This window comes from Saccopteryx leptura, chromosome 3, assembly GCF_036850995.1.
Source record: "Saccopteryx leptura isolate mSacLep1 chromosome 3, mSacLep1_pri_phased_curated, whole genome shotgun sequence".
NCBI lineage: Eukaryota > Metazoa > Chordata > Mammalia > Chiroptera > Emballonuridae > Saccopteryx > Saccopteryx leptura.
In genome coordinates, this window is record NC_089505.1 from 15,152,018 (window position 1) to 15,169,001 (window position 16,984).

The window sequence follows — 16,984 nt, forward strand, 5'->3', positions numbered from 1 at the left end:
ATTGATTGCCTTCTCATATGTGCCCTGACCGTGGGCCTTCAGCAGAAAGAGTAACCCCTTGCTCAAGCCAGCGACCTTGGGTCTAAGCTGCTGAGCTTTGCTCAAACCAGATGAGCCCACGCTCAAGCTGGCGACCTCGGGGTCTCAAACCTGGGTCCTCACAATCCCAGTCCAATGCTCTAGCCACTGCGCCACCGCCTGGTCAGGCAGGAAAGCCTTATTTTAGAAGAAAAGGAAGGTTACTTACAGGACGTTTTAGGAATCTGTAAGTTCTGGTGTTGCTGGCTGTCTCCCTTGTTTCTGTGTCTCCTGCATCTGTGTTTTGGTCTCTTTTTCTGACTCGCTCTGCTCTTTTCCTTCCTGCAATTCCACTTCCTTCTCTTTGAGTTTCGGTCCATTGGCATCCAAGGACTCTTTGGTTGAGCCTCCCAAGGCCTCAGCGTCTTCCAGGGCTGAGGTTTGCTTCCCAGGGTAATCGGCGGCCTCACCCTTTCCATCTTGTTGGGAGTCACGATCACCATCTTCCAGCACAGGCTTTGTTGCGGTTACTTCTCTCTTTTCCTGGGCTGGGAGGGTCACCTCTTCAAGCTGCTGGTCATTTGCACTGGAGCCTTCGACCTCAACGGGCGTGATCTCTTCTGAAGCTGCACACGTATCTTTGGAAATATCTGAGCATGTTTGTTCCACCGGGGTGGGTGCGGACTCCTCTTTGGCTGTGGTGGTTTGTCTTGCGTCCTCTGCAGAGACCTGAAGTTCCCTTTCTTCTTTTTCAATTTTCTGTTCAGCTTCCCGATTGTCAACTGTCATCACTTGAGCCGGCATCTGGCAATCAGTGGCTGTTTCTTCTGTACTCACTAACTGGTCAACGGCCGTCTGGATTATGTTTTGCACAAGTTTACCACTCTCAGTTTTGAGTTGCAAAATCTCATTTTCAGCCTTTAAATCTTCCTCTCTCATTTCACTCACTCTGACTTCCTGACAGCTCACCTGCTCATCATCTTCATCTGACCTCCCTTCCTGCGATGTGGTTTTATCTCCTTCCAGGTCAGCACTGATGCCTTTGTCAGGGGTAGTGGATACTGTTATTGGTGTTGATCCTGCCCGGGACTCAGTCCCTGTGGGCACGGCAGCTTGCCCTGGCTGAACAACAAAGGCTTCTTTTTCAGAGGACTTTTCTTCCGGTTTCAAATGTGCGTCTGCAGACTCCAAAGTTCCAGCTGTTTCTAAAATCTTGACGGTTTCTCCTAAGACCTTCTCCTCCACCGCTGCAGCTGTTAGAGGCAATGATGCCTCAGAGCTTTGAACTTGAATTTCTGTGCAGACTGCTTCCCCTTGAACTAGCCACGAAGGCGAACTTCCTTCAAAACCGGTCACTTCCTTCTCCCCGTCTATGATGGTCACATGAACCGTCTGGACCAGTTGCTCACTGAGCACTTCAGCTGGTTTGGGCTCGAGTTTCTCTTCACTTGCCTGGGCTGGCTTCGCTTCCATTTTTTCCCTTTCTACCTGAACTACCGTCTCTCTCCCCACTGGGGTTCGAAGAGATTGGGTGTGGTTCTGGAGTTCAATGTTATCCTTCTTTTGAAATTCAGCTTCTTCAGGGACTTCATCTTTAAGGGCAACTTCAATGATCTCTTTCTGACTGGCTGTGATTTCTGCGTCTGCAGACACTTCTAGTCCTTCAACCAATGGTACGTCTTTGGTTTCCTCATCAGCAAACTGGCCAGCCTCCTGAATCCCCTCCATCTTTGAAAGGACGGGTACAGTTTCCACTGGTGCCTCTCTATCCGTGCGTTCTTGAACCTCTTCCATTTTTGAATGGTCTTTGTTTTCTGCCTGGGGTTGAGAACCTGCAGGTGCTGGGAGCATCTCCTTTGGTGCAGGAACTACTACTGCCTCTGCAATCTGTGACTGGGTACCAGACGCAACCTCATCCACTGATGGATGGACTTCCATGATCTTGTCTTGCTGTGTGATATGGAGAGCTTCCAAATCCGCTAGCGGGGTGCTCCCATTGGTCTCACTGTCTGTAAGCGTTTCAGCTGAGTCAGGGGCAGCAGCCTGTTCCAGTATAATTTCTGATTTTCCCCCACCCAAGGTTCCAGCTTGACGGGTGGTCATCAGCTCGCTGGACTCGACCCTCTCTGTGACTTGAACTTTTTCCAAGTGTTCGGGCGTGGCCTGTACAAATCCCTTCCCTTGTGTCAAATCCAACGTTTCAGTTTCTTCCACGTGTCCTTTCAACACCACCTCCATCTCCTTCTTCGGATCTGGCCCCTGAGAACCCTCTTCAGCCTCTCCCCCTTTCTCTGGTGTTTGTGATTCTACTTTCTGCACTGTCTGACTTGTGTCCTCTGGTCCTCTGGCACCGGGCAGCTGTGCCTCTTCTCTAACTTTTTCTGCCACCGCCTGCAGGACCTCCTGAGTCCGCCTGTCTTGATCTTCCATGTCCGGCACGCCACCTTCCACCTCCTGAACTGGCGTTGCTTCCTCGGTGGTGTCCGGAGAGTCGCTTAACTGGGAGACGGCCGAAACCATGTCGGTGGTCTCTTCGGCACCAGATGCTTCCGTGACTTCTTCAGCACAAAATGCCTCCGTCGTTTCCGCCGCTGTCACGGCTTCAGAAGTGAATTCCATCTCACTGACGATCGTGTCATCACCGGCATCTTGGCTCTCGGGCAGAGTTTTGGTAACAGTGGGGGTTTCCGCCGCCGTGACCTCGCTCTCAAATACCTCCCCAGTCGGTGGTTTGGCTTCATCCTCTGCTTGTTCCACAGGTTCTGTCACGGAAGCAGATATCCAGGAAGGTGATCTTTCTTCAATATCGGCGACAGCTCTTGCGCCATCAATGACGGCCACAGTCACTGTCTGAACCAGACTCTTACTGAGCTCCTCTGACACATAAACCCCTACCTTCTGCTCGGGCTTCTCGTCATTTCTCTGGGCTTCTTGTGCTTCCATTTTCTCCCTTTCCACCGCATCGTACTCAGACAGAGGGACCACGGCGGGGACGTCAGAATCATCCTCGTTGACTTCTGTCGGTCCTGTATCTTCCACGGTGGCCTGATCTTGTTTCCCATCCAACCTTTTCTTCCTTCGTCCGGGAATCAATTTCTTGATTGAAACCCAAGACTCTTCTTTCCCGGGCTCAACATCTGAAGCGGCATGTTCTGCACCCGCCCCGGTGACAGAGTCTTCGTGCTTCTCTTCCAGTTTTGACTTCGATTTCTTCCTCGCGGTGACTAATCTTTTGAACGACTCCCAGGTGGAAACGCCCTCCCCGTCGGTGGGGCTCCCGGCTTGCTCTGGCGAGGAGCCGCCCTGGCCCTGCTCGTGCTCTTGGGAACTGGCCGGGGGCGCGTCTGGTCCAGCCTCTTTGTCTTTTCCTGCGTCATCTGGTTTCTGGCTTTCTCCTGCCGTCGGTTTCGGGGCCCCCCCTTCCTCGTCGGAAGACGATGCTTTCCTTGCTCTTTTCTTGGATGACCCCACGCAAATCAAAGCTTCCCAAGACACAGAAGTGTCCACCTTGCGCTTCGGCTCCTCCGGCTTGGGCTCTTCGCCGTGTCCTTTCAGGTCCTCCTGCATTTCAGAGGCCGCGCTCTCCGTGGACGACAGGGTGGCGCTCTTCGCCTTGTCCAGCTCGTCTTCCTTATCGCTCTCGGAAAGCCTGCGGACGCGTTTCTTGGGCGTCACCATCTTTTTGAAAGACGCCCAGGGGGTCACCCCACCTTCCCTCTTTTTCTCTCCGTCGGAAGTAGCTCCTTCCTCGAGCTCGGCCTCCGGGGGCGCCTCCGCGACCCCCTTCTCCAGACACGTGATCTCCTCGGGCTCGTCGGGGGACGAGGCGGAGCTCTCGCCCTTCTGCTCGTCTGGGCTGTCGGGAGAGTCGGCCGCAGCGGGGTGCTGTTCCCCCGACTCCTCGTCTCCTCCTCCTCTTTTCACTTTCTGCTTCTTCGCCGAAAGCTTTTTTAAGCCGGTGCTCGTAAAAAGTTTCTTTAAAGGGCTTCCCTGCACCTTCACTCTCTCCTGCGCTGCCAGCGTTTCCGCCTCCCCCACGACGCCCTCGGGGAGTGCAGCGGGCGCTTTCTCGTCGGGACTCGGTTCGGCGGGCTGGGGGTGGTCCCCTCGCGGGGCACACACTGCTTTGGTCTTCGGGGGCTCCTCTTCGGGGGGCTCCGCTTCCTGAGCGGCATTTGTTTCCACCGGTTTCTCAGGCGGCAGGGCCGCCTCTGCCTCCTCCGCCTCGGCCCTCTGCCCCTCCGCTTCCTCCGCGGCGGTGCTAACGTGGACTTCCGCGACAATCTCTACCTTTTCATCAAAGACTTCCGTGGCTAAAGGGGCGGCTCTCTCTCCGGGAGCTCCGGGCACTGGGCCCTCGGAGGGCAGCTCCACCTTCTCATACTCCGCGGACAATCGGGCGTCGGTCCCGCTCTCTGGGGCCTCCCGCGGCTGCGGCTGCGGCTGCGCAGACGCGCCCAGCTTCTCGGGGGTGTCTTCTGTCTTCTCCTTTTCTTCTGGGTCCGCTCTCTCCACTTCTTGTTCCTTCTTCTTCTCCGAAGCTTCCAGCTCCTCCTCCTTGGGCTTCCTGAAACTGGTCTTTTTCCGCCAGCCAGCCCAACCTTGAGTGAAGAATTTCTTGAAGGGTGACGCCTCGCTGGCCACTGGGCTGGTGGGAGAGTCTGGAGATTTGCTTGGTTCTTTCTCTTGTTTTTCTTCCCCATCTCCGCCTTCCCCTGCCGCCTGACCGGACTCGGCCTGCAGCGGCGCTGCCGTGTTGCCCTGCTCGTCTCTCCGGGTCTCTTCGGCTTTCTCTGCAGGTTGGTTGGGCTCACTTTCTTTGGGAGTCGTGGCTTCCCCGCTCTCCCGGCTGGGCTCCTGGTGGTCACCAGCCCCCTCTGATCCTCCTGCTCCCTCACCTTCCTCTTTTTTGACAGTGAGGAGCTGGACGGTGTCCGACTTCTCGCTCTTATCCTTTTTCACAGTGAATTTAAAGCCAACAAACTTAAACACCTTCTTAAATCCAACATCATTACTCTGGGACTCGGTGGGCTGCGTGAGCTCTTCTGAATTGCTTTCGGAGGAAGGGATTTGCTCTGTGATTTCAGGCGTCTCCTCCTGCCCGTCCTTGGTGATGTCTTGAACAGCCGCGGAGTTGGCAGCCATCTCTTTATCTGAGTCTCTTTCAGTCACATCTTCGGATTCTCTCTGTCCAACTGTGAAGAGAGAAAAAGGGGGGTTGGAGAGAAGAAGGGATAAAATTATTACAATAAAAAAAAACTATATATTTTAGAAACACAACCAATGAATACTTTCTTTAATGTCAGGCAATTCCAGGACAGGTAAGGGTCTTAGCAGTATTTATGAATCTCAGTAGATTAGGCAGTGTCTACTTTCAAATGACCTTCAAAAATTCAGGTTCAAAAACTCTGCTCTTTCTGAGAAAGTTAACCATCCCCACAATAAAAAAAATGTTATATCTCCACAGCATCATGAAAGGTGGGTCAACCAGATAGTGTACATTCATTCTGTTGCAATGCAAAATAGGATCACATATCACACCCATGATCTAGAATTCATCAAGTTTTAGACATAACTTCTGCCTGATAAGAAATACAGGCTTAGGCCCTGGCCGGTTGGCTCAGCGGTAGAGCGTCGGCCTGGCGTGCGGGGGACCCGGGTTCGATTCCCGGCCAGGGCACATAGGAGAGGTGCCCATTTGCTTCTCCACCCCCCCCTCTTTCCTCTCTGTCTCTGTCTTCCCCTCCTGCAGCCAAGGCTCCATTGGAGCAAAGATGGCCCGGGTGCTGGGGATGGCTCCTTGGCCTCTGCCCCAGGCGCTAGAGTGGCTCTGGTCGTGGCAGAGCGACGCCCCGGAGGGGCAGAGCATCGCCCCCTGGTGGGCAGAGCGTCGCCCCTGGTGGGCGTGCTGGGTGGATCCCGGTCAGGCGCATGCGGGAGTCTGTCTGACTGTCTCTCCCCCTTTCCAGCTTCAGAAATTTAAAAAAAAAAGAAATACAGGCTTAGAAGAGAAAGAAGCCAATAACAACACAAATAAGTACCCAGACAAACCTAAAGGAGGGGCATTCTATGCGATCACTAATCTGGTTCCTAACAAGTCCCCAAAAGACACCAGAGCTCCTTGGGAAATTCTGGGCTGGATCAGGGAAAACATGAAGAACACTTTCTCGTAACAGAAAAGAGATGTTCAAAAGCTGAGGGAGGCATATCAAAAGGACACAGGAGCCTGCTTGAAGTGTCTCCCTCTGGCTAAACCTGACAGTGATAGGTTACAATGCAGTGAATAAAAAATAATAGTAACAATCCATAGCCCTGGCATTATCCTCGAATGCCAAGGTCACTGGCTTGAAACGGGTTGCTGGCTCAACCCTGATGTCACCAGTTCCATCCACGGTCAGGGCACGTATGAGAAGCAATCAACGGGTGTTCCTCCCCCACCTTTCCTCTCTCTCTCTCAAAAACAATCATGAATCAAGAGTGATACTAGGCTTTGGTGAGGTAGCTCAGCTGGTTAGAGCATTGTCCGCATACTCCAAGGGTGTGGGTTCTATTCCCCATCAGGGCACATACAAGAATCAATCAGTGGCCTGACCAGTGGTGGTGCAGTGGATAGAGTGTCAACCTGGGACACTGAGGTCCAAGGTTTGAAACCCCCACGGTTGCCAGCTTGAGCACAGGTTCACCAGCTTGAGTGTGGAGTCATGGGCTTGAGTTGGGATCGTTGACATAATCCACTGTCACTGGCTTGAGCCCAAGGTTGATGGCTTGAGCAAGGGGTAACTGGCTTGGCTGCAGCCTCCCTCTCCCCCTGGTCAAGACTCATATAATAAGCAATCAATGAGCAACAACTAAAGTGTCACAACTACAAGCTGATGCTTCTGATCTCTCTCATTTCCTGTCTCTCTCTCACTAAAAAAAAAAAAATTGTTAGGCCCTGGCCGGTTGGCTCAGTGGTAGGGCATCGGCCTGGTGTGCAGGAGTCCCAGGTTTGATTCCCGGCCAAGGCACACAGGAAAAGCGCCCATCTGCTTCTCCACCCCTCCCCCTCTCCTTCCTCTCTGTCTCTCTCTTCCCCTCCCACAGCCAAGGCTCCACTGGAGCAAAAGATGGCCCCGGCGCTGGGGATGGCTCTGTGGCCTCTGCCCCAGGCACTAGAATGGCTCTGGTCACAACAGAGCGACACCCCGGATGGGCAGAGCATCGCCTCCTGGTGGGCATGCCAGGTGGATCCCGGTTGGGAGCATGCGGGAGTCTGTCTGACTGCCTCCCCGTTTCCAACTTCGGAAAAATACCAAAAAAAAAATAAAAAAAAAAAATTGTTGCCTGGCCAGGTGGTGGCGCAGTGGATGGAGCGTCGGGCTGGGATGTGGAGGACCCGGGTTCGGGACCCCGAGGTCGCCGGCTTGAGCGCCAGCTCATCTGGTTTGAACAGGGCTCACCAGCTTGGACCTGAGGTCGCTGGCTCGGGCAGGAGGTTACTTGGTCTGCTGAAGGCCCGCGGTCAAGGCACATGTGAGAGGGCGATTGATGAACAACTAAGGTGTCGCAACGAAAAACTGATGATTGATGCTTCTCATCTCTCTCTGTTCCTGTCTGTCCCTATCTGTCCCTCTCTCTGACTCTCTCTCTGTCTCTATAAATAAATAAATAAATAAATGAATAAATAAAATTGTTAAAAAAAAATCAATGAATGCAAAAATAAGTGGAACAAATCAATGTTTTTCTCTCTTTCTCTCCCTTCCTCTCCCTCTCTGAAATCAATAAAAACCTTTAAAAAATAAAAAGAGCGATGCCAAAAAAGTAAACGGCAGGAGAGAGTACTTCCTTATAAAAAAATGTTAATCAATAAATTATATATAACTTTCATTTTAATTCTTTTAGTCATCCTACTACATCAAGAAATAAAGACTTAAGTGCATTTCCATAGTAGGCTCTACTTCATACAAATTTCCCCAATCATAAAAACATCCTCATAAGAGAACTTCCCACAAACACTTCTAATGCAACACAGGAGGTGTGACTTTTTCTTTCTTTTTTTAAAGGCGGAGGGTAGCATTGGAAATACACCAGAGGAAAAAAAAATCAAACCCCCAAAATAAAACTCTTCTAGTACATACAGTTTTATGAGTAATGAACACAAACACAAATTTCCTGTCAGCAAGCATGAGGTAAAAACAAACCATTAACTAACTTTTGTAGAATTCAGTAGAAAACACAGGGGCACTTGGCTAACACAGTGGGAGAAAACAGGTGTTAATCACCACCCCCAACCCCACATGCACTCTTTCTTCCATGATCCTAAATCTGTGTTTCCATTTGCAACACTTTTTCTTAAATTCTGGGATGAATGGAATGTTTACTGTCAAAACTAGGGAAACACAGATGAACAGCTGCCAAGCGGGGACAGGAAAGCTATTGGTGGCGCAATATAGTTAGCAAGACTCAGATGCTCTCTTTATAGTGATATATGGGCTGAACACTTTTAAAAAACCCAACCAACCAAACAAAAAATATATATATAACATGGGATCGCAGACAAATTTTAAATCCTATCAACTACTCTGTGGTCTCTTTTGTCCTAAAGAATCCTAACAGTTGCTCTTGTCAAACGCTCTTCCAGAGGAGGCCCCTGGGCGCCCAGGTGGCGCCTTGGTGCTCGGCGCAAAGGCCGGATAAACGGAACTCAGCCTGCTTACGGCTGCGCTTGCCTCTGTACTCAGCCGGACCTGGGCTGACCTTAAAGACGCCTTGATCGTATCAGGAGGTGGTAACACATCTTGAATGGCTGCGGGACCTAGACGGTAGCCGCCTAAACTACCCAGGGCTGGCAGCCAAGGCTTAAATTAGGTTTTAACATAAAAGCCGACTGTGATCGCCCACGTGCACATCAGAGTAAGTATCCTGCCCCAAACCACGTGCGGTTACATGGCTATCCACTCAGCTTGGAACCTGCATTTAAACCTAGATCCCACTTCTCAGCCTTGTTTTTCCATTAGTTGGCTGCACTTAGCCCACGTTGCATCCCGAATCGCAACGCCCGAATCCCCCGTTTTGCTCACCTCCAGGCTCTCTAACGAAGCTCCTTTCTGGCCTTCGCTAAAGCCTAGTGATTTTTTTTTTAAGACCAGTAGCATTTCCGCCTCTGTTCCTGCCACATACCAAGGCGTCAGTGGCCCTCAAAGTCATCCCGCCCACCAGGTCCCCAGGATAAACCGCGATGAGGGGCACACTACTCACAGCAGATCTTATTCCACCAGGGCATGGTGCACGCTGCCAGGCAGGGGTCCGGAGACCCAACTTTCTCCTCCCCGCTGTCCCACCAGCTGCCCCATTGCTGGGTAGAGACTGGTGGCCACCAGTGAGCTGTGCCGCTGACGAGAGCGCCCCCTAGGGGCCATGAAAAGCGTCACAGAGGGCACGGCCCCAAGCAAGCTTGCAAAGGGAGGTAGGTCTCCAGGTGGCTCTGTGCACCGCCCCACTGAGATCCCTCTTCAAACCCAAGCACATTCAAGGCTGACAGCCTAGCCTGGCCTGGCGAAATGACTGCGACACGGCTGCTAATCCTCACTGCTGCTGGGTTCCCGAACTGCCTCTCTCATCCGCACTACACTACATTAAATGGCACGTTAACGGAGCACGTGGTCGAGCCTTTTACTCTCAGAATTCAGTAGTAGGCTCCAAAATCCGTACTGCATGGCAGTAGCCTGTGCTGGCTTGTCAGGTGGCCAGAGCTCTAGCTTCTTGAGTATTAGAACAAGACCTGGGACCTCGTGCATGTTCTTATTAGTTATTATTTATAGTTCCAGAGCCTGAGAGCTTGATGGGAGAGCTAGCTCACAGTGAGGAAACAGCCTTCAAAAATGGTTATCTGCGAGGAATGCAAAATGGCACAGCCATTTTGGAAGGCAGTTTGGCAGTTTCTTATAAAACTAAACATACTTTTACAATATCCAACACCACAAGTGAGTTGAAAACTTATACCCACACAAAAATGCACACAGATGATTGTAGCGGCTTTATATATGAACGCCAAACTTGGAAGCAGCCAAGACACCCTTTATTAGGTGAGTGGATAAATTATGGTACATCCAGACAATGGAATATTACTAAGTGCTTTAAAAAAGAGAGCTAACAAGCCATGAAAAGACATGGAAGGAGCCATCTGAAAAGGTTACATACTGTGTGATTCCAACTACACAACATTCTGGAAAAGGCAAAAACTATGGAGACAGTGAAAAGTCAGTGTTGTGGGGGAGGGGGAGGAGGAAGGGCAGGCTGAATAGACACAACACAGAGGATTATTTCTGGAAGCAAAACTACTTTGAATGATATTATGAAACCCAAAGAATGTACATCACCAACAGTGACACTTAATGTAAACTGTGGACTTGAGGTGATAACGATGTGTCAATGTGGGTTCATCAGTTGTAACGACTGGACCACTCTGGTGGGGGTGGGGGTAGTGGGAGGGGCTAGCAGAGAACACACAGGAACTCTCTGTATTTTCCATTCCTTTCTGATGTGAACCTAAAACTGCTCTAAAAAATAAAGTCTATTTTTAAGAGTCATGTGACTTAACCAGTGTCATATAGGAGGTGGGTGAGAGTCTGGTGGGCCAACGAGCTGGCAAACGAGCAGAACACAAAGTTCATCATTAATTCCATATTTTTCAAAGTGTTAAAATTCTCATTTTCCATAAACCACTATAACTTTTTATAATTTGTAAATGCCACTTATGATGAGAAAAAGTATTTAGACATGTCAACTCCCACACTTCGAGGGGGAAACTGCTATATGTCTGGTGTGAATAGCAATTTAAATTCCATTTCAGTGTAAAAAGCTGGGTTTTTTTTAATTTCATAATTGCAGTCATGCTTTTTTTATTTTTCCAAAAAAGAACATACATATCCTACCCACCCACTCACAGATTCAAAAGACCACCTGACCTTCATTTTTATTTATTTATTTAATTTTACATAGACAGAGAGAGGGATAGACAGAAACGGAGTGATGAGAAGCATCAATCATTAGTTTTTCGTTGCACATTGTGACATCTTAGTTGTTTATTGACTGCTTTCTCATATGTGCCTTGACCGCGGGCCTTCAGCAGACCGAGTAACCTTTTGCTCAAGGCAGCGACCTTGGGTCCAAGCTGGTGAGCTTTTTTGCTCAAACCAGATGAGCCTGTGCTCAAGCTGGCATCCTCGGGGTCTCGAACCTGGGTCCTCGGCATCCTAGTCCAACACTCTATCCATTGCACCACCGCCTGGTCAGGCCTGACCTTCATTTTTGCAACTATCACCGTCAAGACAGGGTAAAGCAAGAATTAATTGGTACTAAATGGGAGTAAGGGAGAAGGTAGAGACAGCATATTCTCATACTTAATAGTAGAAAGGGTGGAGGAAGCCTAATTATGCAGTGGAGAAAAAAAAGGCAAGAAGTCAACATCAAGGTAGAACATTGGCCCAGCATGTGGATGTCATGGGTTTGATTCCCAGTCAGGGCACATAGAAGGAGTGATCATAGAAAAACCCTTCTCCCCTTACTGCCCCCCCCAAAAGAGACAGAATTCACAGAGGGGAAGAAGAGTAAAGAGCAGACTCTGCAGACAGATTGGTATTTCAGTTTCAGGGGCCCTTGAACAAAATTCCCTGAAGTTTCTGTTCTTAGTGTCCTCATCTGTAAGGTGGCCTCCAGTACTTCCTGCAAAAGCTAGTTAGGAGGCTGAACTACCAGTTGGTCATCTATAATGATGATAAAACAAATGCTATGAGGGTCCTTTTTTTCCTTGTTTTCTTAAGAGCAGAACTATTTTTCATTTTTTTACTGACTCTAAAAATAATCTATATACAACATTATAGGAGATTTTAAAATATAGAAAATGGGGAATAACATCCATGAAGACAATGTCCAAAGATAATCACTACTAGTATTTGAATTCCTTCTGATAAGCTTTTCACTCGTCTTAGAAGCTGACATAATGGCTGCACGATTTATTTTACATCCAACTATTGTTCAACAATCTCCATTGGTCCAACTTTCATTATCACACAATGTCACATACGTTCCTGTGTATAAAATTCCTGTCTAAACCCCTGAATGTTTTGAACAGAAGAGGGCAGCATCGAACAGCGTTCAGCTCTCCCCAACAGGAAGCCCACAACTCTCCCAGGTCTTCAGGACTAGAAGACCCTGTGGAAATCCACCAAGACATAAAGTTCAGGTGTCCTTTCAAATTCTGAAAGCCGAATGCCATATCGCACCTATTTTTACCTCTTTGACTTACAACATAAACATTTCAAGGGGGGTAAAGAGGGCACAGACATCCCTCTGGCCTCTCTCTTTGCACCCTGTAGAGATCTAGAGTCTGTACCCTATTTTAGACTGCAGGTCAAGTGTGGCTACAGCTCTTTTTCTTTTCTTTTCTTTCCTTTTGTTTCTTTCTTTCTTTTCTTTCTCTCTCTCTTTTTTCTTTCTTTCTTTCCCTCCCTCCCACCTTCCCTCCCTCCCTCCCTCCCTTTCAAATAGATTTTCAAGAGAAAGGAAGTGGGGGAGAAAGGGAGGGAGGGAGGGGGGGGAAAGAGGGAGAGAGGGAAGGAGGGAGAGACTGAGAGAGAGAAACAGACTTGCTGTTCCACTTGGTTATGCATTCATTGGATGATTCTTATATGTGCTCTGACTGGGACGGGGATTGAACCTGCGACCTTGGCATATCAGGACGACACTCCAACCAACTGTGCTAACCAGTGAGGGCTTGCAACCCTCTTCCCTGGGTTACATTTCCTTCCTCACTTTCTCACCCCAACTGCACCCTAAAGCAAGCCCGCATTTCCCAGGCTCTGGCTGAAGGCAGAGATCTCCAGCCATCGGCTTTTCCCACCCGTGTTCTAGTCTGTGGTTAACAGGAACTTTTCTAGAGGTATATTTATGTGCTATCTGCGTGCTGGTTCTGAATGAGTTAAGGATCATAACTTGGTGAGGAAATGGAGGAAGAAGAATAGCCTAAAAGATGTGGGGCCCAGGTAGGAGAGAACCAAGCCAGCGGGTTTGCTAGGAGTGAAGGGAACAGGCAAGGGACCAGAGGCCGGTACTACTACCATGGTCCAGGAAAGGCAGGCCCGCGTTCATCTGTTCAGACTCAGCAGAGTAGAATCCATTCACCACGACACTTACAAATGTTTTATTAATAACTGTACTCTTAAACGACTCCAAACCCTCTCTGCTATAGTTTGACACAGGCAAGTCTGTGTTGGGCATGGTGCTCATGAGTGTGGCTCCCTATAGAATTATCTGCCTTAGATTTGTCCGGTTGGATAGGAGGAGGAAAATGAAAAACCTTGATCATCTAAGCATCTCTGATTGAGGGATGTACTTTCTTGGCACCCAAAGAGTCCTTCGGCAGAAACAACTGATTTTAGACTGGGCCTTTCCGACATAACATATAATTATCACTCGTGTGGGGCTTTGAAGAACCCTGCTATTAATCCCGCAGATCTGTCATTCACCCTGAGAGTCCAACCATGGTGCGCATTCACTGATGTCGTGGTCCGGCTCAAAACCACGTTCTGACCAGGCATCAAAGACGGCAGAAAGTTTTAGGAAGGGAACCAGTCAGTGTGCCAACTGACAAAGCCCCCAGGAGGCAGAGAGCTGACAGACAGTGCCATCTCTATACTGTCCTCGTTCGTCACTGGTCCTCGTCCCACCCCAAGCCACTTACATGGGTGGGAGATTCTGTGGTCCCCACACTCATGAGCACCACACTCAACACAGTCTTGCTAGGTACACAGTTTGTGAGCCAGGTTTTTCCAAACCGACCTTAGTGGAAGCACCATCATACAAGGCTTGCTTCTTAAATGAACATCACCACAGACACCCCATAGTTCTGAATCCCTTTTTCTGGGAAAAGACTCGAACATGCCTGTGGGAGAGTGTCAGGATACTGAAAACGTTACTTAGAAGCGAGAAATGATCTTAAAAATAACATACATACAAGGTAACTTTCACTCCACTTTTTCTTCTTTTTAAAAAATTCATTATCTCGCTCATGTAATTTTTAGGTTTAGTGTAACCAGCACTCTCAATTCCCCAAGCACATCAAGGCGGCTGGAGTGACATCTGGAACTGGTTAACTTTCCCCTGCGAGTTGCAGCATTGTCCTGGAACGCTTCCAGGAATTCTCTGCATTCTAAATCCATCCCTTCTATCCTACACACCCAACTCCCCTTGTTCTAAGGCTCATTAACCACAAAACCTCCAAGGGGAGATGTTTAACTGGGATTAAAACTCAGATAAGCGAAACCCACTCCAGGCACATACGGGTCATCGCCCAGCCTGATGTGACGGTCAATGGTATGTACATCTTACACGCAATAAGAAAGGGGTCCTTTAAGGCACTCTATAGCTATGCTTCTTTGTAGCTGTAAAATGCAATAGAAACTTAGTTTTAAGGAGATAAAAAGAGTTAAACAACCCCTTTTTGCAGGGATATTGTGAAGACACGGTGGTAAGGGCCACACCGTGGGCACGCAGTTCAATGGTAGCTAACGAGTCCAGCATTTCATGTCCCACGCATTTCTTGACAACTAATCTGCCTCCGCAGCAGACAAAAGCAGCCACGGGAGGCTATTTTTATGTTATGTTTTCAAACAACTTGCACAAAGAAATGCATTCTAAATAATCTAGAAGTTGCATGATGCTGGAGGATTTTCCTCCTTCCTCCACTCCCTTTAGATTTAAAGAGGAATGTTGCCCTAAATTACTCATGATACTCTATCTACAGTCTCACTGTGTGCAAGTTCTCTGACTCAAAAGATTTTCATTTTGTTTTTGTTTTGCTGGCACACCGCTGATAAGAGGGTAAGGGGAGAAGACACCTCTTTGATCATCATCATATCAAAGCAGTTATCTTTTAGTTTGTAAGTTAACTTATTATTACTAATGTGATGTGAAGGAAAGACTTCAAGACAGGCGATAGTATATAATGTGAATAATCAATCATTTTATAACTCAAGTCCCGCTGTGTCCATTTCAGTGGTGTGTGTCTATGGGGTCGGGGAGGGGACAGTCCATTCCCTCAGTGACAGCTTTTCCCTACTTTCAGAAATGAAAGCTCATTCTTAAGTAATTCTACAGGAATGTTATCCTGGTCCCTTCCTGTTAGTTGTGAAACTTAAATGCTCCTTGCATAACACAGTACTAAACAGGACTAGAATAGCTCTCACATTTAGGTAAACTGATCTTGAATTAACCCTGAATGCCAATTATAAAAGTCTTTATTGCCTTTCGAGATTCTGACCAACTACTTAAAGATAGCTGCTGTAAATCTTCCTTATCAAGAAAACTTGCAGAAGAAAAAAAAAAGACAACTGAAATTTCCCCTTTCCACTATAAAATATATATTTGCTGTTATAACAGTTGGAGTTAAGATTTTCTGTGTCCTTTCTTATTATCAGGAAAAAAAGTTCTAAATTCTGCCATATTCTCCACTGTAATAAATGTCAAACTTAGAAAGCAATAGATCCAATTACTTGAGGCTGCCTTAAAAATTAGAGAGCTCTAAAAAAAAAAAAAAAAAAAGAAAGAAAGAAATAAAAATTAGTCTTTCCAACTGCTTCTGATCACATACCACCCCACTGGGATTATCTGAACCAATTTGTAAAAGCCCTCACAAGTACCCTAAATTTAACTCTTAATTAGTGCTACAAAAGACCACCATCTTCTCCCATAAGAAACTCAGCATATGATAAATTAATCAAATAACAAATACAAGAAAGGCCAGGCTGTATATACAAAAAGCACCTAGAAAAAAGTTTTGATTGGATAAGCACCCTCCAGCACCATGACACCCACAAACCATACTCCCAGGCAGCCTCTTTCAGGGTTGGGCATTTGTATATTTCATTCAGAGAAAAAAGAACGTTCTGGAAAAAACGGAGAGTTTTGTGTTTTTAATTTTTGTATAGTCTACTTAAGAATTTCTATGTACCATGTGAATTGTCATGCTAGGTAAAGGAATGGAAAGTCTAGTCCAGTTAACTTGGGGAAGGAATTTTAAGGAAATCTCAAAGTAAACAAGCTAAATCTATAGGAGGCGATAGATAATCTGAGTTTGGCTAAACTTTCACACTCATTTAAAATTCTAGAGGAGGACAAGGCTTTGCAGAAGCAATTATACTGAGAAAAAATTTTAAGTCCTAGAAATTGTCCTTTATTGTGCTGTAGTAGGTTTGGTGAGCAATGATCTCGAATGTTTCAAGAGCGGTCTTATAAATCTAAATTAGCAAATGGAGTTTCATTTTCTTGATGGTGGGAAACAGGAATGAGAAGGAAAATAGGCAGGTTTCCTTAGGAACCACGAAATGATCAAATCAAGTTAGAGGTGCTATAGGTACCTTCTACAAAAAGTTTGATACATGTAATTTATTTGCTGGAGGTAGGTATTAAATAACGGAATTCATACTCAGCCAGACTTCTAGGAAGCAACCTTAAGCAATATACATTTTTAGTCTTCACTGCCTAAATGCTGTTACCTGCTAAGCCACCCATTTTACCAAAATTATGGCTTTACTAAAACCACCACTTAAACCAGCGCTAACATTTCATTCAAGTCCTCTAAATCACCAAGTGTGCCCTCCCTGGAAAGTTCCCAATAAGCACGTCAACATGCAAATATTGCGATTTCTCAAACACAAGGATTTAATATTTCATGACGTCAGCAAGTGATTAATTAGGCTGTCACAATCTATTTGGAAATTCACCCCAATCTAACATGGATCGATTCACTTGGTGAGGTATTCTCCCTCTCAGCCAGGGGAAAGGGGACAGTCCCTAACAAAATACAGTCCAAAATGCAAACATCAGGTTTGCTTGGTTCTTTCAGAGCCACCAAGAGAGAATGCTCTTCTGATCAAAGAGTCAGCACAGGGAGAGAATTACACGCCCATCGGTAAGTCCCGCCACCGAC

General features: G+C 47.5%; 1 protein-coding gene across 2 annotated transcripts in view; it reads right to left on the reverse strand.

Moving 5' to 3' along the window:
* The window catches only part of AKAP12 (A-kinase anchoring protein 12), a 107,536-nt gene that overhangs the window by 3,463 nt on the left and 87,089 nt on the right, over positions 1–16,984 (reverse strand). For both annotated transcript variants that reach the window (XM_066372986.1, XM_066372987.1), the window contains one exon: positions 248–5,213. In XM_066372986.1, coding sequence (XP_066229083.1) covers positions 256–5,213 — 4,958 coding nt within the window. In that variant the 3' untranslated portion in view covers positions 248–255. The remainder of the gene's footprint in view (positions 1–247; positions 5,214–16,984) is intronic.